The following is a 26,644-nucleotide window of genomic DNA, read 5'->3' on the forward strand; positions in this document are numbered from 1 at the left end:
TTTAAGCCCCCAACCTGGGACTTTGAGCAGCTGCGTGCTCACAGTGGGCAGTCGGTGGCCACACCCTGCGACTGTGTTACTCCTGTCCTTTTGTTCTAGAAGATTCCATCGGGTGAGAAGTGCATGTTTCTGTGGTTCTCTGTGGAGCTGAGCTGTCCCGAGGGTCCCCAGGGAGGAGGGGAGGCCACCCAGCAGGGAACAGTCGCTGTTCTACTGTCTGATGCCAACTTTGGACCCTCCTCTCCCTGCCCCACTGGACAGCCGCCCTGGCCACCTGCCTGCTGGCCCCTGGAGGCCGCCTTCCATTGTTGGTGGAACTCACTGCAGGTGATTTATGTGAGCCTGAAGCTCAGACCCGAAACATTTCCTCCAAGTCATTTTTCTTTGTTCTGATACTAAAGGCTGAACTTGGAAACCAGAGACGGACAGACAGAAAAACGGAAAGACACACCTCTCAGCACCCAGTTCCCTGTGTGTCCCCGTCTCAGTTTCTCAGCCCAGAGGCCTCCCCGGCCCCCTGGACAGACCTTAGGATGGTTTTGACTTTAGGGTTAGAAAGAGGCTCAGTTAGCATGTGCCTGGAGTCCCAGGGGCTCCGGAGGCCGGGGCAGGAGGATCGCAAGGTGGAGGCCGGCCTCGGCCACTTAGCAAGACCCTGAGCAACTCAGCGAGACCCTGTCTCTAAATAAAATAGAAAAAGGGCTGGGGACAGGCTCAGGGGTCCAGGGACCCTGGGTTCAATCCCTGGGCCCCAAAAAAAGAACAGAGAGAGGAGACCCGCCCCCAGAGACGGGGTCCAGAGCTGGTCCCTGGAGGGGGGTGTCCTGCCCCTCTGTAGAGTTGGGTTTCCTGTCTTCTCCTGCCCGCTGCTGCCGTCCTGCCTAGTGACCAGAGGGTGCAGTGACCCGGGGTCCAGGCAGGAAGGCGGCCCCTGGGGACACTCATTATTGACCCCTGCAGAGAGGAACAGCTCCCGGGCAGGTGACCTTCGCAGCAGGTCAGAGGAGGCGGACGGGCTCTGGAAGGATCAGCGTTGTGTTCCCCTGAGCCAACCCCCATCTTCCCGACCCCGACCTCCACTGACCGTCCTCCTGCCCCGGCCTCCACAGCACCAAGACCAGGGCCAGAGGCTGCTGGGGGCCTTGCTGACGTGGCCAGGAGCCGGTCACCCAGCGGGAGGCCTGGAGGCCCAGACCCCCGTGGCTTCCCGGCCAAGCCCGTGGGGGCCCCAGGTGGCGGCCTGCTGTGTCCCCGCTGCCCCAGGGGCCCCTCTGGGCCCAGCCCTGGGGACGCAGTGCTCTCTGGTCCCCCCCACAGATTCCTTACCCCCCAAAAGCCCAGGGTCGTTACGACAGTTGAGGCCCCTGTGAGGAGGCCGCGGAGCCACGTCGGCGTAATTCAATTTGGAGTTTTATGGGGGACAAATCGCAGAGGGTGGCTTTGGGGGGGACGTAGGGCTCCCTGGCAGCTCCTGTCACTTTTACGGCCTCCCATTGTTGCAGCGGCCGGGAGGCTGACGGCCAGGGTTTGTTGGTGAGGTTGCCATGGAGGGAGGCCTCCCAGGGGACACTGCCAGGTCCCCTCCCTCCCAGAGGGGGTACCATGTGGCAGCCATCGGGCTGGGGATCATGGGGGCTGGCGCGGGAGACCCCAGAAACCAGCCCCACACAGGGCCCCTGTGGGGACTAAGAGGGGCGGGTACAGGGGCCAGGAGAGGCCAGAGTGGCTGCAGGTCCGTGGGCAGTACCCACCCCACTGTGACCAGGCCCCTGCCCAAAACAGGACGTTCAAGTCCTCCCCGAGTCCCTGGGGGTGGGGCCTCTTATTGAGAGACAGGGTCTCCCTGAGCTGCTCAGGGCCTGGCTCAGTGGCCGAGGCTGGCCTCCACCTTGCGATCCTCCTGCCTCGGCCTCCCATGCCGCTGGCTTGACCAGTGCGTGCCACCGTGCCCAGGACGGTGACATTTTTACAGCAGACAGACAGAACTCCATGCAGCTGATCTTAGAAGGGGGTGTGTGTCATTTTTTGGCATCTACACGGGGATCTCTGAGAACAGGTCCCCCTGGCTCCGTCCCAGGGGACAATCGGACCTTTGTCTGGGGCCTGATGGAATTTGGGGCAGAGCAAGCCCTGGTTCCACTTTGGCCAGCTGACTCCTGTCTCGGAGGCGCGGGGAGAGGCCAGGTGGGAGGGCTGCTGAGAGCGGCCAGACCCCTTCCCTGGCCCGGTGCCCGGGGACAGCTGAGCCGGGAGAGCCAGCGGGGACTGGTCGGCTCCCTGCTTTGCCCGGTGTCGGGCTCCCAGCGGGGTCCGCCCTGGGACTTGGGAGGCCTCAGTCTCCAGAGACCCCGCCTAGGAGGGACTGGCCCCTGTCCTCAGGTGACACGCGTTGAGACAGGAAAAGGCCACCCTAGTCCAACAGCTGACAGACCCTCAGCGCCAGGTCGGGGTGGGGAGCAGCCTGTTTGGCTCCGCAGAGAGCCATCGGGGAGACCCAGTGAGACCACAAGGTGCCACGCACACGGCTCCCACCCAGTGTCACCTTGCTGTGAGAGGGAGCGGCAGGATTGAACCAGGGGCGCCTGAGCCCTGAGCTCCGTCCCCAGCCCCTTTTTACTTTTTATTTAGAGACAGGGTCTCCCTGAGTTGCTCAGGGCCTGGCTAAGTGGCTGAGGCTGGCCTCTACCTTGCGATCCTCCTGCCTCAGCCTCCCAAGATGCTGGGATGATAGCCGTGGGCCAACACATCAGCATGGTGACATTTTTCATAGCAAAAATTAGCAAACTTCACATTCATCAGTAAGGACACGGGTAAATGACAGGTGGAGTCTCCATAGAGAACAGTACTATACAGGAGTCAAAAATAACACACGTGTGTATGTATCTGGATGTGAACAGACACCAGAGAGAGGAGAATTAAACAATAATGCTATACCGTTGTATACACAACAGAGTACATATGCTATTCAAGGACACGCCATGGGTATACATGTATGAGGATGAAGGAGACATAAGGAATTCATACGTGTCGCAGGCCTGTCATCCCAGCAGCTCGGGAGGCTGAGGCAGGAGGATTGTAAGGTGGAGGCCAGCCTCAGCCACTTAGCAAGGCCCTGAGCAACTCAGCGAGACCCTGTCTCTAAATAAAATAGAAAAAGGGCTGGGGACAGGGCTCAGGGCTCAGGCACCCCTGGTTCAATCCCTGGTACCCCCCCAAAAAAAATGAACTCATAAAGGTAATTACTCCAGAGGAAGGAAATAGGATCATGGGTCTTCAACTCAGTGTCAAGACCTAAAGTGTCAGGGACAGATTCTCAGCAGTCACCCCCAGGTGCTGGGAACAGGCGTGGTCATGTTGTCATTGAACCTCTCAAAATGACTTAAGTCCTTCCCAAAATCCGTGTCTGTGTGTGTGTGGGGGGGAGTTCACCCACGTCTGACTGCAGCCCCGGGGGGACCTGCCAGGGAGCCTGGGCTCTGGCCCCGCAGGGGGGCCCTGGCACCCCCAGGACCCCATCCCCAAGCGTCCTCCTTGGAGGCCCAGAGCCCGGGTTTGCATTTTTGTGCGAGATGCGATCAGATGCATCAGGGTCTTATCTGTAGGCCCAGCTCCAAGGAGGGGAATCAGGAGGTTAAATTGAAACCTTATTAAGGGACATGGGCCAGGGCTGATGAGCCCGGCCAGACGGGCTCTCAAAGCTCACTCTCCCCCGCCTCCAACCTGAGCCTCCCGGAGTCCAGTAACTGATCCCCTGTCAGCTCGTTAGTGTCAGCCTCCTGTGTCTTTTCCCTCCGATTTACATTCTATTAAGTAAAGAGGAACCTGCCAGGCCCCGGCCCTCGCCTTTGGCCCAGCCAGGGGCTCCCAGGCTCATTAATGGAATGAAAAATAGATCATAGAGGCCCAATCTCATTACGGCCAGCGCCTTATCGCCTGCATCTCGAGGCTGCGACACACAAGGCCGCTTCACCCGGGCGTCTGTTGATCCCAGAGGGTGCCCAGCACGGCTGACCCTGTGCAGAGTCGGGTGATGCTTGTTGGACTGTCCCTTGGTCACAGAAAGAAGGCTCCTGGAGAACTTGGGCCTCCCAAGCGGCTCCGGAGGCTGAGGCAGGAGGATCGCAAGTGGGAGGCCAGCCTCTGCCACTTAGCGAGGCCCTGAGGAGGCGTAACCAGCCTCTGCAGAGAGCCACCAGTAACCCCCAGTGGCCTCTAGGAAGACTAGACCGTGCCCACCACAAGTGGGTCCCCTCCCAGGGTCTACATCAGAGAAACTGCTGTGTGCAAAGTGACATGTACACTTTGTCATGGTGACTTTTTAGGGGGGTACCAGGGATTGAACCCAGGGGTGCTTAACCCCTGAGCCCCGTCCTCAGCCCTTTTTCTATTTTATTTAGAGACAGGGTCTCGCTGAGTTACTGAGGGCCTCGCTAAGTTGTCGAGGCTGGCCTCCACTTTGCGATCCTCCTGCCTCGGCCTCCTCTGGGATCATGGATGTCGGGACGGGTCCGCCCGCAGCCCTGTTGGTCTCACACCCCTCTCGCCCCCCCCGCCAGGTGGTGAAGAAGGTCAAGTCCATGCAGATGTTCCACACGCCCGTCACCTCGGCCATGCAGGGTGACCGCCTGGGCATCTGCGTCACCCAGTTCGACCCGAAGCTGCTGGAGCGCGGGCTGGTGTGCACCCCCGAGTCGCTGCCCACCCTGCACGCGGCCATCATCTCCGTGGAGAAGATCCCCTACTTCCGGGGCCCGCTGCTGACCAAGGCCAAGTTCCACATCACGCTGGGCCACGAGACGGTCATGGGCCGCCTGCTCTTCTTCAGCCCCGAGCCCCAGCGCTTCGACCAGGAGCCTCACACGGACTCCTTCGACCTGGCCCAGGAGTACCTCTTCCAGGAGCGCTACCTGAGCAGGGAGCTGGCCACCGAGGGCGACCAGGCGGACGGCAGGGCCGGCCAGGCCCCCGAGGGCCGCTGTCCACGGCAGCAGTGGGCCCTGGTGGAGTTCGAGAGGCCGGTCACCTGCCCTCGCCTGTGCCTGGTCATCGGCTCCCGGCTGGACGCGGACATCCACGCCAACTCGTGTCGCCTGGCCTTCCACGGTCGCCTGCTGCACGGGCTGCAGGACAAGGGCTACGCGGAGAGCGCGCTGCCCGCCCTCAGGGTCTACAAGCTCAAGCACAAGCAAGGCCTCGTGGAGCGGGTGAGCGACGGCCTCCAGTCTGGGCCTCCTCGGGGAGGGCGGCCGGGTCCATGGGGTCCCGACGGTGTCGGCGGCCAGGGAGGTCCCAGGGATGGAGCCCAGGGGCGCTGACCACAGAGCCACCTCCCGGCCCTTGAATGTTTGATTTAGAGTCAGGGTCTTCCTTTGTGGCTGAGGCTGGCCTCCACTTTGCCATCCTCCTGCCTCAGCCTCCATGGCTGCTGGAGGACAGGTGTGCGCCATGGTGCCCTGGGGCTGGTTGGGGGCATTTAGAAGACCTGCTGAGGGCCTTGCTGAGTGACTGAGGCTGGCCTCCACCTTGCCATCCTCCTGCCTCAGCCTCCCCAGCCACTGGGATTGTCAGGAGCGGGCAAAGAGGGGGACAGAGAGGGACAGAAGGTGGCCTGCCATGCTGGGCTGCATGGTCCTGTGGCTCTGCCTCACCCGGCTGTGGTGCCCGTGGCAGGAGACTGGGCTGGTGACAGGACCCGCGCGGCTGAGCCGTGGCCAGGGCTCTGGGAACACGGCCAGAGCGGCTGCCAGGGCCGGGGACAGCCGGGCCACCACAGCTTCCTTATGAGAAAAATGAGGACCTTCCCCCCGTGGGGTGGGGTGGGTGGGACAGGGACACCATGTAAGGCCCTGAAGGGACCCTGACCACGGGGGGTAGCACAGGACTGTTTTCTAGAACTTTCCTCGAGGCCCAGACACCAGGGCTCCCAGGTGGGTGGGGACAACAGGCTGCCCCCCCAGGGTCAGGCCAGGCACGGGGACCTCTCGCTGGCGCCGCTCGGGAGGGCCCCAGGGCTGGGCGGCAGGAGCCCGCGGCGGGGCCCAACCGAGTGTGGACGCGCCGACGCCACCAGGAGCCCTGGTGGCTTTGAAGTCCGCTGTCCCCCGCCGCCTGGCTCCCGGCTCTGCCTGCTCCGCTGGTGACGGCCTGGCCCAGGTGCCCAGGGCGCTGGCCGCAGGCAACCTGCCCCTGGCTGCCCCTGGCTGGGCCGGCCTCCGGCCTCCTCCTGAGCAGGCCCCAGCCCCAGGGGACAGCCTGTTGTGGCCCGTCCTGCTGTCCAGCTGGTCACGAGCTGCGGACCTGCCTCCCGTGGAAATGGCTTCGCTCACATGGACCCGGGGTCAGGCCGCTGGGCGGGGGGAAGAGCTGGCTCTGGAGAAGAGGGCCACTGTCCCCAGAACCGGTTTCTCCTCTAAGAAGAGTTGGTGGCCCAACTGGCCCAGCAGGTGCTCGGGAGAGGTCATCTCCCTTTCTCCCTGGAAGGCCAGCCGCCTGGCCACTGTCCCTCAGGCTCTTGACCTGCCCCTGAAGGGGGATGTGCCTCTGTGGGGGCTGCTGATGGCCACACGGGGGGCGGAGTGGGGAGCGGAGGCTGGCCGCGGAGGCCCGCTGAGGATAGAGGTCCTGCCCAACCTGGGCAGGGGCAGCGGGTGGAATTGAACTCAGGGGCCCCTGAGCCCCGTCCCCAGCCCTATTTTGGATTTAGAGACAGGGTCTCGCTGAGTTGCTCAGGTCCTCACTAAATTGCTGAGGCTGGCCTCCACCTTGCGATCCTCCTGCTTCAGCCTCCCAAGTCACTGGGATGACAGGCGTGGGCCACCCCCGCACCCGGCTGCCTTATTTTTCAGAAGAGGATACTGAGGTTCAGAGGGGTGACCCTGCTCGCCCAGGAGTCCCGGAAGCCAGCCCTGTGCGGGGCTGCCCCAGGCCTCTGTTTTCTGCCAGGCCTCGGCCCTGCCCTGGGGGGAGGCCGTAGGTGATGCCAAACATAGAGCTTCTTAATCTTCCAGTTCTGGTGACTCTCAGGTGACCTGGAAGAGTCACCGCATTACACAGGGCTCATCCTCGACCCCGGCACCCCCCGCCACCCTGCTCCAGAGGACTACGGGTCCCTGCCCCCCAGGAGGACTCTGCTGGTCGGTGACAAGTGGTAACTGAGGAGAGAGCCCAAGAGCCGTGGGCAGACGGGCACCGAGCATGTGACCGTCCCCTGCCTGGCTCAGCACACCAGGGGACGCTGGGCACCTTTAAAATCCGCCCAGAGGGGACCTCGCTCTTCACGTCACCTCTCCCCGAGTTGGACGCCCCTGAGGTCCTGCCCCGGGTGGCCACTCTGTCACCGACCCCTGACCCTATGACGGCCTTTCTCAGAGGAAGAGCCTGAGGTCCAGAGAGGACCTCACCTGGTCCAGGTCTCCAGGCCCTGCCTCCCTGGGCACAGGGTCCTCCTCACAGCAGCCCTGGGCCTCGCCGGGACAGTGACACCGCTGTGTCCCTCCCTCCCCGGACGCCCCTCTGCCGTTTGAATGAGCCCAGCTGCCTCAGAGCCTGGGCCTGCTCTCGGGACGAGCCCCGGGCGCCACACACGTAACGACATCATCACGCGCTCCGGCTGCCACGCTGCCGCTCAGCGCTGGGGACACTGGGGACGCGCCTGGCACGTGAGCCAGACCCCGGGCAGCCAGCGACCAGGCGCAGGGACAGCAGACCACTCGGGCAGACGCGGAGGTGGCCGGAGCCCGTCACTGTTCCCCACGAGCAGCCCCCGCCCGCCCCGTGTCACGTCACAGTGACTGACTCCAACAGGGCGGCCTCCAGCTGGCCGCGTCCTCCTGGGGGACGGCTGGTGTCTTGCTGCTGGAGCTGGGAGAGGCTGGAATTTGGGACGATCCCCTCGTTGTCTCCGCCCCCTGCTTGCTGTCCCCTGGGTGGCTGTGCTGTCACCAGGTCTTGGTGTTCTGACCGACCTCAGGCCCTGATTTGAACGACAACCTTTTTCAGAGGAAGAGACTGAGGTTCAGAGAGGACCTCTTAAGAGCTTCTAAGCCCTGTCTTCCCAGCACCAGGTCCTCCTCCTCCCCCTCCTCCCCCTCCTCCCCCTCCTCCTCCTCCTCCTCCTCCTCTTCCTCCTCCTCCTCCTCCTCCTCTTCCTCCTTCTCCTCCTCCTCTTCCTCCTCCTCTTCTTCCTCTTCATCTTCCTCTTCCTCCCAGCCCAAGGGAGTCCAAAGACAGAGAAACCCACTCTGGGCACAACTGGCATCGCTGTGACCTAAGCCACAGAAGAGGTCCCCTCCTCTCAGCCTGAATTAGGACGCGGTATTGCACCAGGCGCCAGGACACACACCTGTCATCCCAGCAGCTCAGGAGGCTGAGGCAGGAGGATCACAAGTTGGAGGCCAGCCTCAGCCACTTAGCGAGGCCCTGTCTCTAAAATGTAAAAAAAGGGCTGGGGACGTGGCTCAGGGGTAAGCGTCCCTGCGCTCAATCCCTGGGACAGAAAAAAAGAGACCGTGGTGTTGTCACACTCCCTGGCTGGGTGACACCTGCCGAGTCCCCAGACCCCAGGGGGCATCTCTAAAGATCCAGCAGCGCCCTGGGGCACCCCCCGTGACACGGCTGAGGACACGTGGCCCCTTCTCCTCTGCCCCAGGACAGGAGTTAGGAGACTGGGTGCCGAGGGCCAGCAGGGCCCCAGAGGGACAGGTCTGCCTGGGGGACCCCTCAGCTCCTCCCCAGGGGTGGCCACGCCCATGGTCACCCTCGGTCCCCTCTGTGGGGCTGACCCAGTGCAGAGATGCTGTCAGCTGCTGCTAAGGGACAGCTGGGGACATAGAATGACCGCGGGCGCCCTGAGCTGGCCCTGGCCCCTGTTTAGGAGGCACTGAAACCAACCTGGGGCCTCTGTCCTGAGTCCTCTGACGTCACTCAGTGTGTCCCAGCAGGCCCCCGGCAGGAGGGGACGTCCCCGGCATTTGGCTTTGCTAAGTGCATGTTTTCTGACCCAAAGGAAAAGAGGGGACACTGGTGCACCCACTTGAAAACTGAATCAGTAAAAGGAAGACCAGTGGGGTAGAGGCCACAGCCCAGGGCGGCGGGGAATGGGAACGGAGCCTGTGTTCTGGGCACTCATGAACATGTCAAAGTGCACCCACGATGCTGTAAACCTGAGGCACACAATAAAGGCACGAGGAAGAAGAAAATAAAAAATTTTTTAAAGGGTTGGGGAGCCAGGTGCCATAGGGCACGCCTGTCATCCCAGCAGCTGGGGAGGCTGAGGCAGGAGGATCGCAAGGTGGAGGCCAGCCTCAGCCACTTAGTGAGGCCCTGAGCAACTCAGTGAGACCCTGTCTCTAAGTAAAACCCAGAACAGGTCCAGGGATGGGAGTCAACCTCCGGTCCCAAAGGTGGGGACAGCCTCACGGGGAGAGGAAGCAGGAAGTCAGGTGGCCCTGGACACCTTGATCGAGCCATACCTGCTGTCCTCAGCTGTAAGGTGGGGCTCAGGGGTTGTCCTGGGCACTGCAGTGTTGACCCTGCCCACAGTGTGCTCATGTCAAGGGAGTGACCGTGACAGGGACCCTCCAGCTCCCACCTGGGGTTTCTGCCCTACTTGGGTGGGAGTCGCGACCTGTGGGGTGGACTCAGCTCCTCAGGGGCGCTGTCTGGGGACTGTCCTGACGCCCTCTCTCGGGGACGGTGGGGGACAGGCGATGGACGACTACAACGTGATCGGCCGCTCCCTGTTCAAGAAGGAGACCAACATCCAGCTGTTCGTGGGGCTCCGGGTCAGCTGTCCACCGGGGAGCTGGGCGTCATCGACAGCGCCTTCGGCCAGAGCGGCAAGTTCAAGGTGCACGTCCCGGGTGAGTGGGCCGTCCCTCCTGCGCCAGGGCGCCCAGGGCACAGGGAGGCCACCCAGAGGGCGCCAGGGCGTGGGCTCAGCTTCCCGGCCCTGGGGGGGGCAGAGCCGGAGGCTGGGACACCCTGGTGGGGCCTGGGAGGGGTCAGGGGTCAGGGTGGTCTGAACAAGGTCAAGGTCAGAGGTCAAGTTCCCATGCTACCCAACCTTGGCCACGTTGGGCGTGGTCTGAACAAGGTCAAGGTTGAGGTCAGAGGTCAAGTTCCCGGCTCCACCGACCTTGGCCGCTTCCCTGTGGGGGCGTGGCTGAGTGGGTGTGGTCTGGACAGGTCAAGGTCAAGGTCAAGTTCCCACTCCACCGACCTTGGCCCCTTCTCTGTGTAGGGGGTGGCCCAGGGGATGGCTCTGTCCCTGCATACGTGCTAAATTTTTTTTTAACTTGTTGTTCTTACTTACTTGGGACCATGGTGTGCATTCTGGAGGTGTCACACACATACGGGGTGTGACATCCCCTTCCTGTGGCTGGACCTGCTGTGGGGTGTCTCTGGTCTTGTTTTCCTATGTGAACATGGAAAGGGACGTCCATTCATTCCTGTCTCTCCCGGTCCCCTCCCCTCCCTTCCTCTCTGCCTAATCCAGGGAACTGCTATGCCCCCCACCCCACCCTTATATGCACATCAGAGAGGACATTCAGCTTTGGTTTGGGGGATTGGGTTATTCTGTGTAGCCTGATCGTCTCCAGCTCCATCCGTTCACCTGCAAATGCCATCATTTCAGTCTTCTTTAAGGCTGCGTAATATTCCACTGTGTTTCCTTATCCATCCACCTGTGAAGGGCACCAGGTTGGCTCTGTAGCGCCGCGGGGAGGGCGGAGCCGCGGGGAGGGCGGAGCCGCGGGAGGGCGGAGCCGCGGGGAGGGCGGAGCCGCGGGGAGGGCGGAGCCGCGGGGAGGGCGGAGCCGCGGGGAGGGCGGAGCCGCGGGGAGGGCGGAGCCGCGGGGAGGGCGGAGCCGCGGGGAGGCGGAGCCGCGGGAGGGCGGAGCCGCGGGGAGGGCGGAGCCGCGGGGAGGGCGGAGCCGCGGGGAGGGCGGAGCCGCGGGGAGGGCGGAGCCGCGGGGAGGGCGGAGCCGCGGGGACCGCCTGGGAAAGGACATTCTGTGGACAGTGGAGCCAGCTCATGGGTCCAGAGGGGACAGTGGGCTTGGTGTGTTTGAGGGCTGAGGGTTGTTTGAGGCAAGAGTGCCCTGGTGGCCACGGCTGCAGGGGGTGGCACCACAGCTCTCGATGGCATGGGAGGGACCAAAGGGCCCCTTCACAAGAATGTCCAGTGAGCTTCCTGGTCCTTTGTTTTGATTTTTGGTACTAAAGATGGAACCCCGGGTGCTAACCGCTGAGCGCCGTCCCCAGCCCTTTCTGACTTTTTATTCAAACACAGGATCTCGCTGAGTGGCTGAGGCTGGCCTCCAACTTGGGATCCTCCTGCCTCAGCCTCCTGAGCTGCTGGGGTGACAGGCGTGGGCCACCCCAGTGTTTTATCCCCCAAAGTGAAATCCATGTTATTAAATTTTAAAAGTATAGAACAAAAGCCCGGATGTGCTGGCATCTGCCTGTTGTCCCCTCTGAGGCGAGGGGGTCACCCACACCCTGAAGTTCAAGGCCGCCCCAGCCACAGCGAGATCCAGCTCCCAGACAGGGACAGCCACAGACACAGAGCAGGTCAACGCACTCCACGGTGACCCCTGGCTCCACAGCCCTGGCCTCTGTGGGCTTGGGTGGGAGCTGGGCGGGGGCCAGGCAGGCCAGCTCCCCCGAGGGACAGACCCCAGGACAAGGGCGGCTTCCCCCTTCCCCAGCCTCAGGCAGACTCCAGCAGGGAGGTCCGGGAGGAGGCCCCCAGCGCTGCGTGGGGCCCGGGGACGGGGCGCGGGGACAGCCCAGCTCTGGAGCGCACATTCCTCTCGGGCAGCTGCCCCTGCAGCGTGTGGCCTGGGGTGGCCCCGAGCTCTTGCTAATATCACTGGTGGGTTCCTCCTGCCACCGCCGGCCTCCACCCCCAGCCCCATCCTCCACCCCCAGCCCCATCCTCTCTCTGACCTTGTGGGAGGCGCCTTAATTGGGAAAGAATCCTCAGGAAGCCGGAGCCACCCGGTGCCAGGTGACGGAGGGAGGGCGGGGGAGCACGGGGAGCCGCAGGCTGGAAAGTGGGGCGCGGAGTCCAGGTGCTGGAGCTGCGGCCTCCGGACTGGGAGGAGCCAGGAGAGGCTCGGGCACCGGTGGCCCCAGCGCTGGCTCAGCAGGGCAGGCTGGGGACAGGCAAAGGGGCCCTCAGGGTTTCCTGTCAGTGGCCTCTTTCTTTGGGTTGGGAGGCCAGATGCCTGGGAGGCTGAGCAGGTGTGGTGGAGGCCAGGATGGAGGAGAAACAAACAGAGTCTGTCCTCCAGCCTCATCCTCGGTTTGTTGTTTTTTATTTTTGGAGGGGTACCAGGGCTGGAACCCAGGGGTGCTTCACCCTGAGCCCCGTCCCCAGTCCTTTTTATATTTTATTTAGAGACAGGGTCTCGCTGAGTTGCTTAGGGCCTCGCTAAGTGGCTGAGGCTGGCCTCCAATTTTCAATCCTCTTGCCTTAGCCTCCCTAACCATTGGAATGACATGTATGTGCCACCATGTCTGGCCTCGGTTCTATCTTATTTACTTTTTATACAAAACCTTCCAATTAAAAACAAGCTGGCCAGGCACCATGGCACATACCCGCAAAAAATCCCAGCAGCTTGAGAGGCTGAGGCAGGAGGATCGCCAGTTCAGACCTCCAGGTTGAAAAGCCCCATGTGTGTAGAACAGCTGCCTTCAAAGTCCCCACCCTTTGCCAGGCCTGAGAGGACAGGAGCCCTTTGAGTGTCGTCCTGAACACCAGGTAGTTTTGCTGGTGGAGAGAGGAGGCTGGGAGGCTCTGTGGAGAGGAGGCTCCGTCTGTCCTGGGTCTCCAGGTCTGGAGTGGGGCTGGGTCTCACGCCCTCCCTCCCCGTCAGCCCCTGCCTCCTGCCCCAGAGCACAGAGCCCCCAGGCGTCGGGCCCATGAAGTGGGCAGACGAGCCTCATCCCTGAAATGCCGGGCGTCGGGCCCATGAAGCGGGCCTCATCCCTGAAAGGTCCTTAGTGTCAGAAAGCCCTGGGGGCGGGGGAGGGCACAGGTTACCATCCCAGCGACTCAGGAGGCTGAGGCAGGAGGATCGCAAGGTGGAGGCCAGCCTCAGCAGCTTAGCAAGGCCCTAAGCCGCTCAGCGAGACCCTGTCTCTAAATAAAATCTAAAAAGGGCTCAGGGGTTAGCACCCCTGGGTTCAGTCCCTGGGACCAGGAGAAAGCCCAGTGGCCCAGCCTCGGGGTCACCTTGGCCGGCAGCGCCCGCCCTCCCCTCCACATGGGGCACCAGCAGCCCGAGGGGTGGGTGGGACAGTAGCTCCTGCCACCCCCCATGGCCACAGTGCGCTGGGGGAACACCTTGGTGACAAGCCCCTGGAGACAATCAGGGCAGAAGCTGAAGGCCCCCGCAGTCGCTCTGCGTCACCTGCTCTGGGACAATGGGCCACACAGCGCTGGGGTGTGGCCGGCTCTGCCAGGCCCAAGCCCTCCTGGAGCAGCCACCCGGGAGGCTGGCGTGGGGCCCTCCTTTAGCCACAGGGGACACACAGTGCGTCCAGCTGACCCGGGAGGCTCCAGGCCCGCCCCACACTGTGGCACGGTCCAGGGGACCCCACGTGACCACTTTGGTGGCCTAGAACGAGCCTCTCCGCCACTGACCACAACTCCGTGGGCTCCAGGAGACTCACTCAGAGGTGACAACGCAGAGGGACTTCGCTTTGCGCCCTGCAGAGAGGGGCCTGTCCCCAGGCAGAGAAGAACCTCACGTCCTCACAAGATGGACAATTCTGCAGACCCACTGGCCCCCACAGCCCCGCAGCAGGTCGGCCCATTCTCCAGATGAGGAGACCGAGGCTCAGAGAGGCACCCGGAGCGACCCCAGTGAGCAGCAGGGCTGGGATCCGAATCCAGAACATGTCGCTCCCAACCTCCAACCACTCACAGGAGGCTTCCTGAGCCTCCATGTCCCTCCAGGGCCAGCGGGAGGGACTGACCCTGGCCCCCCCCCCTTTTTTTTTTGATACTCAGGGACATTTAACCCCTGAGCCCCGTCCCCAGCCCTTGTTATATCTTACTTAGAGACAGGATCTCGCTAAGTGGCTGAAGCTGGCCTCCAACTTGCAATCCTCCTGCCTCAGCCTCCTGAGCCACTGGAAAGACAGGCGTGTGCCATAGAACTAATGAGTGAAATTTCCATTTTAGAAACAAGGAAACAGAGACCTGAAGTCACACAGCTGTCGAGCCCCAGAGCCCACGCTGTTAGCCCTCCATCCTCTGCCTCTGACAGTTCTCTCCATTGTCTAGCCAAGCCTAGTATGAAATCCAAAAGTCCCAGTTCGGTCTGACCTCAGTCTTGGGGTAGCTTTTGGCCGCAGAGGCACGACCTCCCACAGGGGGATCAGGGCCTGGCCTCAGCATCTGTCTCCAAATGAGACTTTTCAGGTAGTTTGGGGGAAAAAAGAAAAGCAACCACAAACTCTTGTTTTAAAACCTGAAAGCAGCCGTGATGCTCATTCAAGAACATTTCTTTTTTTTTTCTTTTCTCATTTTTTCTTCTAGCTCTCTGTGACAATAGGGTGCACACGCAGGTGTCACTTTCCATTCCTGGGGACGGACCTGCTGTGGGGTGTCCCTGGTCGTGCATTCCTATGTGACATGGGAGGTGACGTCCTTCATCCCCGTCTCTCCTCTGTCCATGTTAGAGAAATGGAAAGAGCCTCCCCCTTCCTCTGACCTTGCTTTGCAGAGACTTCTTCTGGGTGGCTGGATCCTCCGGGGTGATGTCCTTGTCCCTTTCAGTGAATGTCCCTGTAAAGGCCTTTTCTCTTACTGCCTCACGCTGTGGGTCTCCATTTTAATATACGTCGGGGGTTTTCTGAAGACAGATTCTCAGAAGGCAGATTGTTCTGATTTTGACAAAGAAAATAACCACAGTCATTTAAAAGTTGCCGGAGAATGCCTGCCACAGAGTCCCCAAAGTGTCACATCGTCTTGGACTTCTGTCAGCAGGCACGGAGGGGTTGGTGGCTCCTCCTCCCTGCCACCGCAGGCCGCCCCTGTCGTGTCTGTCCCTGTAATTTGATACACGGAAAATGGCCTCTCTGTTTCTATTTTTTTATTTTTATTTTTTTGGTCCTAGAGATTGAACCCAGGGGTCCTCGACCCCTGAGCCCTGTCCCCAGCCCCTTTTTCTATTTTATTTAGAGACAGGGTCTCGCTGAGCTGCTCAGGGCCTCAGTTTTGCTGAGGCTGGCCTCCACCTTGCGATCCTCCTGCCTCAGCCTCCCCAGCCGCTGGGATGACAGGCGTGCGTCACTGCGGTGGCTTTTATTTGAATTTCTTTGGTAACGAGCACAGGACCGTTTGGCCATGTCCATGTTTCCATAGTGACATTCAGGACGAACATGTCCCCCCAGAGCCCACCCAAGCCGGAAGCCTCCCTCCCCATCAGGGGTCCTCAGCTGCTGGCCGGATTTCCCCGTGACCCACTGTCCCCAGCCAACGTCACGGGGAGGTCCAAGGTGGACTTGGGGAGGGTCAGTGTGGATCCACCTCCCTGGGCACTCCCAGGACCGTGTCCCCACAGCTGGCCCCAGCTCCCACGGGGGACGCTGGAGAAGAACTCAGTGAGGGGTGAAAGGTGACATTTCCAAAAATCCCTCCAAAAAGCAAAACAAACCACTGTCCATCTCAGGCCTCCTGCCCGCCCGCTGGCCCTGGGTGGGGCTGGCCCTGGGGCCTGTGGGGACGTCAGCTCGGAAACCCAATCCAGCAGCCACCCCGCCCCCAGAGCAGGACCAGCCTGTGACCAGAGCCAGCCCCTCCCGGAGGCCACCCTGCGGGGGGGGGAGTCCCTGGGCCCAGACAGAGAGCACTTTGGGGTGTCCTGTCCCCCCACTAGGGACCAGCCTCCTCCCCAGCCATCGAAGCTTTTGAAAGCGATTGTAAAAATCATGTGAAGGCCCAGCTAGAACAATGTTTAGACCCGGCACTCGCGACCGAGACGATGATCCTGTAAATAACTCAGATGAGGAAGATAGACCCGAAAAAATCCCATAATTAAGGCCATTTTACAAGACAGACCTCACGAAGATGGATGGAGTAAGACAATGCGAAAGGAATATCTGCCATCAGCATCAGCACAGCCCCCGGGACGGGAACCATCTGCCAGCGGCCTCCCCCTGGGCAGGGCCCGCACCAGCCCCTGAGAAGTGCGGCCATCATGCTTCAGGGTCCCCAGAGAGAGGCTGTCTGATGGTGTCTGTCATATCAGCAGCTCGGGAGGCTGAGGCAGGAGGATCGCAAGGTGGAGGCCGAGGCAGGAGGATCGCAAGGTGGAGGCCAGCTTCAGCCACTTAGTGAGGCCCTGAGCAACTCGGGGAGACCCTGTCTCTAAATAAAATAGAGAAAGTGCCCTAACTGGGACTCCCACGGCGGTGGGGTGGGTGCCACAGAGCACAAACTTCCTTCCAGGCACCCAAGTGTGACAGGGAGGGGACGGTGTGGCAGGACAAGATGGCTCCTGGGCCTGTGGGAATACGGAGCCCTCCTGGCAGGCTGTGTCCACCCAGAGATGGCGTGCGATTCAGCGCTCACCAACAGGACAGGGAGGGTGTTAAAGGAGGGAGTCTGTGCAAAGGCCCTGGGGTAGGAAAGGAATGGTGTGGAAAGGCGAAGACGGCCCGTGGCTGGGCACAGTCATGGGGGACGTCACCGGCTTAGTGGGCCCTGTTGGGAGAGGCCTGGAGGACTCTGTCCACCACCTCAGGACACGACCAAGCACAGGAGACAGGCCTGGGCCTGCCGCTCCCTGAGCCACTTCCTGGGCCTTTCTCTCTAAAATAGAGATTGTTGTTTTATTTTATTTTTTATTTTTTTGTACCAGGGATTGAACCCAGGGACCCCTGACCCCTGAGCCCCGACCCCAGCCCTGTTTTGCATTTTATTTAGAGACAGGGTCTCGCTGAGTTGCTCAGGGCCTCGCTTTGGCTGAGGCTGGCCTCCACCCTGCGATCCTCCTGCCTCAGCCTCCCCAGCCCCTGGGAGGACAGGCGTGGGCCACTGTGCCCACCAACTGGGGATCCTCACCAGGAGCTGAGCAAAGCCCTGGCCGTCTTTGCCCACTCCCCCAAACCCTCCCAGGCTGCCTGGTAAAGAACCCCGACAGGACCCCCAGCCTGTGACCCCCCGGGCCCTGTGCTCCTGGCACAGTGAGAGCGGAGACCCAGGGCGGAGGGGGAGGCCGCGCAGAGCTGAGGCCCCAAGGTCACCCGGTCAGGGGCCCTCCCCGCGGCTGGCCTGCGTGTCCACCTGTGTGTGGACGTGGGTGCGCCTGCGCCTGGGCTGACCGCTCCCCCTGGGTAGGAGGGAGGTGACCGGGCGGCCAGCTTCCTGACGGGGTGGCCGTAAAACCTTCATAAAACTTTTATGGGACTTGCCACCCTTCCAGATAAATATTTTTCGATTTTATGGGCTTGTTTTAGGGCCCGGAGCCTCATCCTGGCTTTGTAGCTGCCCTGAAAAAAAATATTAAATATTGTTTTGGCCAAAGGCGCCCCTGTTCCCCGCCCCCCAGCCCCCCGGGCCCCCCAGGCCCGGCCCATAAATCCTGGTCACTCTCTCAACTCCTGCCCTTTCCCCGGGTCCAGCCAAGGGAGGAGCCTGCGCAGGAGGAGGGAGAGGGAAGGATCCACCCTCCCCACAGAGGGCCTGCCCAGGGTCAGGGGGAGAAGGAGCAGAGGGGCCCACAGGGGGACAGTTCCTACCGCCTGCCTGAGAGGCCAGCTGCCCAGGCCAGGAGGAAGTCCGCACACGGACCCCTGGCTTCCCCAGGTCCCCTGACCACCGGGGGGTCACTCTGTGCCTCTTCTGCCTGACCCTTAGTGTGCCTTGGAACTTTGTGCTTTAAGCCGGGTGCAGTGGCCCACAGCGGTCATCCCAGCAGTTTGGGAGGCTGAGGCAGGAGGATCGCAAGGTGGAGGCCAGCCTCAGCCACTTAGCAAGGCCCTGAGCAACTCAGCGAGACCCTGTCTCTAAATAAAATGTTAAAAGGGGCTCAGGGGTCAGCACCCCTGGGTTCAATCCCCAAAGGTATCTGGGCCAGACAAGGTTGCCTGCAATCTCAGTGGCTCAGGAGGCTGAGGCAGGAGGATCGCAAGGTGGAGGCCAGCCTCAGCCACTTAGCGAGGCCCTCAGCCACTCAGGGAGACCCTGTCTCTCAATAAAATGTTAAAAGGGGCTCAGGGGTCAGCACCCCAGGTTCAATCCTCAGTTTAACCAAACCCCACGCCCTGCTCTGGGGCAGCTCTGGCTACAGGGAGCAGGACTTCCCAGGGCCACTCTGTGCCTGTGATGTCCCGCATGCGTCTCCCGGTGTTTGCCCAGGCTGCACGTCCCCACCCAGTCACACACCGCAGCTGGCTGCCCTCCAGGAACGGACCGGCCAGGCCTCCCTGCCCTGTGAGTGTCCCCTTGCCTGGGACAGTCTGTTGAGACCGCGTGCCCCTCCCCCAGTCTCCCACACCACACAGGGAGAGGCCACTCTGCCAGCTCTGTCCCTGAGTCAGAAGACGTGGGTGGACGGGCGGCCATCTTACTGTCCTGAGTAGAGGCGGACGGTCCCAGCCGCTGGTCTCCTGGGGGGTCGTCAGGGCCACCTGGCAACTTTTTTAATTGTTGTCGTTGGGCTGAGGATGGAAGCCAGGGCCACTGCCCCACGGAGCCCCGTCCCCAGCCCTTTCCATTTTATATTCTGAGACAGGGTCTCGCTCAGCGGCTGAGGCTGGCCTCTACCTGGCGATCCTCCTGCCTCAGCCTCCCAGGGAGCGGGTGTTGTAAGCACGTGGCAGCCTGCCCCGCCCGTCCGCAGGGGACCCAGGCCCAGAGCCCGGGTCTCTCTCGGTGTCCCTGGGAGGGACTGGCCCTGGGTCCTTGGAACAGCCCCCAACCGCCCCAACCTCACGCTACTGGGTGGGGTTGGTGGCCTGGCCACCGAGCCCCAGTTTATAAACAAGGCCCAGTGACGGGAAGGAGGAGGCTGTGGTGGGGGACCGGGAGGGGACCGGGTGGCTCTGGAGGGAGGGAGGGTCTGGTTTGCATTGGACACACTGATTTCACGCCGCGCCCTGCTGGGGAGCCACCACGCGGGGGTGGCCTTGGCCTGGCCCCAGGGCTTGTCCCTCTGGGCTGCGGTGGCCGATGGGGCTGCCCCTCCCAGGGGGTGGCCCGCTCAGGGACAAGCCACACCTCGCTGTGGGCCAGCAGGGCAGGGGCCACCCGCACAGGGCGTCTCTGGTCCCTGTGGTGACCCCTGCAGGCGCCCTGAGCCCAGGGTCCCCCGGGAGGACCCTCAGCCCCTCAGAGAGCCACCCCTGTGACCTGAGTCCCCAGGCCTCCAGAGAGGGCAGGGGCCCGACACCTGGGAGCCCTCCAGACCCCAGGCCAGGGCCTCGGGTTGTGGTGAGACTGGCCTTGGGGACAGGGGACAGGGGACAGAGGTGGCCCCGGCCACAGGTCCCGCGCACTGTCCCCAGGGACTGTCCCCATCATTCAGATGACATTTAAATAACCCACGTGGGCACTTGAAGAGCTCGTTTATATTCAAATAATATTCTAAGTGGACCAGGTTCATTTACATATCAACATGTTTAACTAATTGATCATCGATCAGCCGTGACGGGCGCGGCCATGTGCCTGCCACAGAGCCCTGTCCCGCGCCTGGGGGTCACTGGGTCCGTCCCCGCGGCACCCAGGTGAGCAGACAGGACAGACCTGGGAGGTCTCACGTAGCTAAACAGGGACGGTCGGTGCAGATGATCCCGTTTAATTTAACTATTATTTAAATGCATTTAATGATATAGTAATGCCCCACGTGATCAATCACATTATGGGTATATTGATTATATGGTTAAATGTGTTTAGATCAGAGCCACATTTGATACGTTATTAATAATTATTACCATCAATGACAATCAATAGCCATCAATCTCTCATCACGCTGTAGTATCTCATTAAATGGGTGTGGTGACATAATCACGTCCTCGATGGTGTCCACTGTGAATGATCCTATTATTCCCTCATTTGCAATTAAACATATTTAACATCTAATTGTTCCGTTTATTAGATGATCGACTCCGTTTCGTTAATATCAGACTTGACTCTTCTAGATGGTAAAGCCTGGTCTACTGGGATGAGCTGAGTATTCGCCGTGCTGTTAAGTGACCATGGATTGACAGACTGAGTGCATTAGGTCGTCGCAGTGACCCTTTGGCCTGCTGGGGGCCTCCAGGACCTGCCGCTCCTTTTCGGCTGGACTCTGAGGGCCTGGGAGCCACACGGGACCCGGAGTCCAGGGGGACTGACCCACCCAGGTGCCCCTCGCTGGCTGCCCCGGACGCGTGGCGTGTCCAGTGGGGCACGCCCGGCCACTCTGCCCAGTGCCAGGCCAGACCCACCCCTTCCCACCCTGGCGCCTCGGCCCCCCACCAGGGGCCTGCAGCGGCCTCCCCAGCACCCGGGGGAGCTACAGAACCCAGTGCCCACCCTCGGTAGGTCCTTCAGGACCACATGTCCCCCGTGACACAGCCGGCCTGTGCCAGCAGGCAGCCGCGCCCAGCCAGGTGTGGGGACAGAGGCCAGGACGTGGTCGCTGTGGTCACCTCCTCTCCCCGGCCTTGTGCTGGGGACTGGACACCCGCTGGGCCACATGGGCTGGGGTCAGGGTGGACAGCCACCAGGCAGACAGGGCCTCTGCAGCTTCAGCCGGGCGCCATGGCTGGGGAGGCTGAGGCAGGAGGATCGCAAGGTGGAGGCCAGCCTCGGCCACTTAGCGAGGCCCTGAGCCACTCAGCGAGACCCTGTCTCTAGTGGGGACGGGGCTCAGGGGTCGAGGGCCCCTGGATTCAATCCCCAGCACCAAAAAGAAAAAATGGGCCGCTTTCAGGAAGGCGCGTGGGGACCAGCCAAGTGCCACCCTGCGTCCCCGCCGGCCTGCCCCGGTCACCGCGTCTCCCTGTGCGCGGGAAGAGGCCCGATACAGTAATCAGGAGGCCACACATGGGCCCTGGGAAATGACAGCTCGGAGCTTTTGTTCGGCACATTCTTCTGGATGGTTCTTTTTTTCTTCCCAACTCATAAAAGTGACATTTTTAATATGTGGAATCTTCTTTTTTCTCTTTTTAAGAAACGCAGGATGAAGGGGACTTTTATTGTCACTAAGCCCTGCCTTTTCAACCGCGCTCTGCGCCTCGGCTCTAGGTATTTTAATTGAAGATTAACTGCTGCTAAAGAGGGGACGCGCCTGGGGAGGGAGCGTTGGGGACATTAAGATTCAGCTCCCTGGGGGCGGGGACGGTGCTCTCTTGAGAGGCCACACGAGCGGCCCTCCCCTGCCCGCTCCCCAGGGCTGCCTCTGGTCCCAGCTTTGGTTTCCAGGAGCAGGGGACAGCGCTGGGGTCCGTGGCTGGTCCCCCACGGGACGTTCTGTGTGGCCTTGGCCTTGTGCCTGGGGCCAGAGCAGCCCCTGGACACACAGAAGCGCGTGGCTGGTACCTGGGTCCCCACTTTATAAACAGGACAGGGCCGCGGGTGGCTGCTCAGGGCCTCGCTAAGTGGCTGAGGCTGGCCTCCACCTTGCGATCCTCCTGCCTCAGCCTCCCCAGCTGCTGGGATGACAGGCGTGGGCCCTGGTGCCCAGCTGGGTGCGGGCATTTAAAACACCTGTGCGTTCACGGCAGCGCCTCTCCTGGCCAGGCCCGTCCCCTGCACACCTGCCACTCCGTCACCAGAATGGCTGCTCTTGTGCCCCCATAGCCCCTCACGGGGACTGAGCAGGAAACCAGAGCCCAGAGCCAGGTCCCCTGGCTGTGTCCCCGGGCCTGGTCGCATTCCTCTGGCAATCACCGAAGACTGGCCAGACGGCCCCTGGCCCCAGGAGGGCCCTTCATTCCAGAGGCGTGTGTCTGTCCGCCTGTCCGCCTGTCCGTCTGTCCGTCTGTCCGCGTGAGCCCTGGCACGTCAGCGGCCGACCTGAGCTCACTGTCGTGCAGGTAGGAAGGTGACCTTCAAGGCCATTGGGCGAGGACAGCCACCATCCCCTCCAGCACCCCCTGTGTGACAGTGGCGTGGCAGGTGTGTGGGGACAGGCCCGAGCGGGCGAGGCGCTGCCGTGTACGCACAGGTCTTCTAAAGGCCCACACCCAGCCGGGAACCAGGGCACCCGCCTGTCCTCCCAGCGGCTCGGGAGGCTGAGGCAGGAGGACTGTGATTTGGAGGCCGGCCTCAGCCACTGAGCAGTCTGTCCGAGTCTCTGCCCGATGGCGGGGTCCCCTGCCCTCCTGACATGAACAGAGGCACAGAGTGACCGGCTGCTCCTTCCTGGGGACACATCACCCACTGTCCCTGTGCCTCTGCACCCGCAGGTCCCCTGTCTGTGCAAGAACGTGAGCTCGTGTGCTCCCACGTCCCCGGGGACCGCCTCACAGCCGCCGGGAGCCAGGATCAGTCAACTCCCGTGGGCGCAGGGCAGTGGTGCCTCGGGGACCTTGGAGCTCCGACCCACTTGTCCTTGCTGTGTGTCCTTGGGCAAGTGCCTGAGCGTCTCTGTGCCTGGTTCCTGGTGTACGGATGGCGCTCCCTGCCCCCACCACGGGTGCTTGTGGGACCAGAGTGCTGCTGGCCACGGGCACTCAGGGTGGCTCCCGGTGAGGATGTGGTGAGCATCCCCTGTGACTGCCACCGGGTTCATCATGTGACTCTGGAGACCCGGCCAGTGCTCCCCCGGGGGCCGTGGGGTGGGGTCCGTCCGTCCATCTGTCCGTCTGTCTGTGCGCCTATGCCTGCTGGCTGGTTCGGCTCCCGTCAGGCACAGGGTGACATCCCGGGGACGGAGCATGCTGGGAGCCTCAGGTGGGTGACAGTGTGAAACTGACCTTTGATTGTGTTCAGTTGATCAGAGCCCTGGCCAGCTGCCACCAGCTGTCCCTCCCAGAGGCTAGTCACAGAAGGACTCAGAATTGAGGGCCACCCAGCCGGGCACGGTGACACACGCCTGTCCTCCCAGCAACTGGGGAGGCTGAGGCAGGAGGATCGGGAGTTCAAATCCAGCCTCAGCCAAATCGAGGCTCTGAGCAACTCAGGGAGCCCCTGTCTCTAAATAAAATACAAAATAGGTCTGGGGTCGGGGCTCAGGGGTCAAATGCCCCCTAGCTCAATCCCTGGTACCCCCCCAAAAAATTTTAGGGTGCAGATATCCTCCTTGGAGGCCGCCCTCTGCAAATGGAGCCCAGGTTGGATTCTGCAGACTGGCCCCTTCCTGCCCGGCCCAGAACGCTTTCCTTTTTGCCTTAAAAAAAAATTGACAATCCATTCCTCTCCGCACCCCCATTTTCCTCCCCACGTGCCCCCCAATCTCCAAAGCCCCGCGTCCCCATTTCGGTTTCCATGGGGCGGGAAGGATTCAGCAAAGGGCCCTTTGTGTTTTTGAAGACTCCTCCATTGTGCTAAGAGGCTTAATAGAAATTAAAGGGGGATTTAAGCAACATTAAGACATCAAAATGGGGGTGCGGGCGCCCCAGCCTCCGCTTCCTCCCAATCAAAGGGGTGCGTGGGCCGCCCGCCGCCGGCTCCCTACTCCCTTTGTCTTGGGGACAGCGTCGCCCAGGTCTGATAAAGCCTAATCACCTTATCTTGTCACAGCAAATTGCATCTTTGTTTACACACGGGGTCCCTCGCAGGGAAGGAAGGGGAGAAATCTTGGGGGGCCGCCCACACCCAGCCAGAGAGGCAGGGACGGGGACGTTAAAGACGGTGGCTCCCAAAGGCGACTTCAGGAGAGCTCAGCCTGACAGGTCTGGGACGGTCCAGAGCTGCTGGGGCTCCTCCCAGAGGGGTTCAGAAGCACCCCGAAGGACCTGGCTGGCTCCAGGGGACCTGCTAAGCACCACCCTCCTCGCCTCTCGGTCCCCCCCAGGGGACCTGCTAAGCACCACCCTCCTCGCCTCTCGGTCCCCCAGCTGGAAGCCAAGCGCTGTGACGCACATCTGTCATCCCAGGGGCTCCGGAGGCTGAGGCAGGAGGATCGCAAGGTGGAGGCCAGCCTCAGCCACTTAGCGAGGCCCTGAGCCACTCAGCGAGACCCTGTCTCTCAATAAAATAGAAAAAGGGGCTGGGGACGGGGCTCAGGGGTTGAGTGTCCCCAGGTTCAATTCCTGGGACCAAAAACAAAGTGTGGCAGCCCAGCTGGGTCAGGAGCCAGGCTGGTGTCCCCGAGCCTCTGCCCTGTGCCTGTCCTCAACGCCCAGCCTCACACACTGCTGCAGGGCCGTGGGCCAGTCACCACCCGGGATGCTCCTCAGCTGGTCACCTGCGAGACCAGGGTGTCCTCGGCAGCCTCTAGGTCGGGACATGCAGCCTCTAGGGGCCCTGTGTAGGGCCACCCGTGCCTGGCCGACGTCCCCAGGCTCCTCCTGCCCTGCTCGGCCACATTCTGGTCCCCTGTAGCTGCGCAGCCTGGGCCCAGCCACCAGCCCAGAGGCACTGAGCCCCATAGGCCACTGAGTCTGCCCCAGCCAGGACCCTGCGGGCCTTTGTGTCCAGCTGGTCACTGGTGAGAAGAGGCCAACCGGCCCTGGGAGAGTGTCCCCAAGGGGAGTCGCAGGAAGCAGTGTCACCCCGGGTCACGCAGCCCGTCCCCACCCCTGCATCCTGGGCCTGAGAGGGACAGGAGTGGGCAGGGAGCAGGTGATGGGCACCGTCGGGGCCAGGGGTGACCTGCACCTCGCACAGGGTCCCGTTTCCTGGGACAGGTGGACGGTCACTGCTGTCACCCCCGTCACCTGGGAAGGCTGGGGACTCTGGGTGCCTGACGTGAGGACGGGACCCTGCCCTTGTCCCCAGGGGAAGGTGGCCTCTTGGGACGGCGCGGGGCAGGTCCCCGAGTCCCCAGGTCAGAGCCTGTCCCTCCTGCGCAGAGCGGGGGGTGGCACCAGGCCCGAGGACGTGGCCCCCGGAGCCAGGAGGTCTGCAGGGGGACAGGAGCGTCCCTGTGGGCTCCCGTCACCTGGGCGCATTCCTGTCCCTCCACTTGGCACCGGACACCGGGCCATCGGTCACTGCTCTGAGATGGCAGGACGCGCTTTGCTGGGCCCCGTGACGTGGTGGCCTGGGGAGCCACCTTGTTCCTTAGCCAAGTGACAACAAGGGAGGTGAGGGACCAGGAGGGGACCTGGGTGCACACAGGGCCCGGCTCCAGGTGGACCAGGCCGAGAGGCTCCTGGGGACCAAGGCCACTCAGCGCGTCCAGCCGTCAGGGACACGGCCCTCTTGTCACCCGCGGGTGGCGGCTGCTTGGTGGGTGCCCGGCCTCTGTGACGGGGGACGCTGGACCCAGGCCAGTCCAGGGTCCGACCGCCTCCGGGGCCAGCTCCTGTAGCCGGGGGAGCGTGTCACCAACCTGGGGTCACAGAGGGCTGCAGAGGCCACCCGTGCACACAGGACGGTGCCCACCCCCTGAGGGGACCCCAGGTGTCCAGGAGACCGTGCGGTGGCCTCCGCCGCGTCCTCCACCTCTTCCCCTCCGTCCCTCCCGGGGCCTCTGGTGGCCTCTGGTGGCCCCTGGTGGCCTCGAGAGCCTGGCCCTGCCCGGGGGACGCAGGGTGCAGCCGGCCAGGGAAGGGGCTTCTGGGGGTGGCAGTGACCGGCCTCTTCTGTTCTTGCAGGTGGCCTGAGCCCCGAGGCCAAGAGGATCCTGACGCCCGCCCTCAAGAAGAGGGGACGCGGGGGACCCGGGGAGGCCACCCGCCAGGAGGAGGGCGCCGAGCGGCCAGAGCCCCCGCAGCACGTGACCCTCAGCCTGTCTTTCAAGCGCTACGTCTTCGACACCCAGAAACGCATGGTCCAGGCCCCCTGAGGGACCAGGTGACCCGCAGGCCCCTCCCCTGGCCAGGCCAGGCCACCGTGTGCCAAACCTGACGTGCCTCCGCCTCCCCCAGGGACAGGACCAGGGCTGGGACTGGCCCCCTGCGCCCTCTCCCGGGGACAGCGGCCACCCCCACCTAGGAAAGGGCTGTGGCCAGAGCTGGCACCTGCCTGGTGGCCCCAGCCCCTGCCCAGGAGGACGGGCCCTTGGAAGCTGCGAATAAACACCGCATGGCCCCAGCCCGCCTGCTGGTCTGTCTGTCCGTCTGTCTGTCTGTCTCAGTCTCTGTGATCTCAAGGATGTCCCCACCCCTCCCAGCTCTGTTCCAAGGGGACTTTCAGGAATCTCTAGGAGGCCGGCCCCATGGCTCGGGAGGCTGAGGCAGGAGGATGGCCAGGTGGAGGCCAGCCTCAGCCACTCAGCGAGGCCCTGACTCTTTAAATAAGACATTTAAAAGGCCGGGGACTCCGCAGAGGGTGGCCTGTGGGACCAGCTGGGGGGGGGGACAAAGCCTCCCGAGACGTCCAGGAGGAGCAGGCGTCCGCCTGTCCCTGTTGGTGGCCGCAGACGGACGTGGCCGCCTCCTCTCGTCCTGGTAATCGCGCGCTGTGATTTAATTTGCAAAAAATGACATTAACTAGGAGCAGGGCGCGTTGTGACCAGGAGACTGGGGCCGCCGAGCCCCGGGGCTGAAGGCAGAGGGAAGGGGAGGGACACGGCGTCCTGTGGCCGGGGAG

The 26,644-nt window shown here is 62.4% G+C and overlaps 1 protein-coding gene across 1 annotated transcript in view; it reads left to right on the plus strand.

Annotated features, from left to right (window-relative positions):
• The window catches only part of Eefsec (eukaryotic elongation factor, selenocysteine-tRNA specific), a 108,979-nt gene extending 82,814 nt beyond the window's left edge, over positions 1 to 26,165 (plus strand). Inside the window, 4 exon segments of the mRNA XM_077106192.1 lie at positions 4,557 to 5,204; positions 9,705 to 9,783; positions 9,786 to 9,860; positions 25,708 to 26,165. Coding sequence (XP_076962307.1) covers positions 4,557 to 5,204; positions 9,705 to 9,783; positions 9,786 to 9,860; positions 25,708 to 25,898 — 993 coding nt within the window. The 3' untranslated portion in view covers positions 25,899 to 26,165.
• Positions 26,166 to 26,644: the final 479 nt, after the last annotated feature.

This window comes from Callospermophilus lateralis, chromosome 20 (assembly GCF_048772815.1).
Source record: "Callospermophilus lateralis isolate mCalLat2 chromosome 20, mCalLat2.hap1, whole genome shotgun sequence".
Taxonomy (NCBI): domain Eukaryota; kingdom Metazoa; phylum Chordata; class Mammalia; order Rodentia; family Sciuridae; genus Callospermophilus; species Callospermophilus lateralis.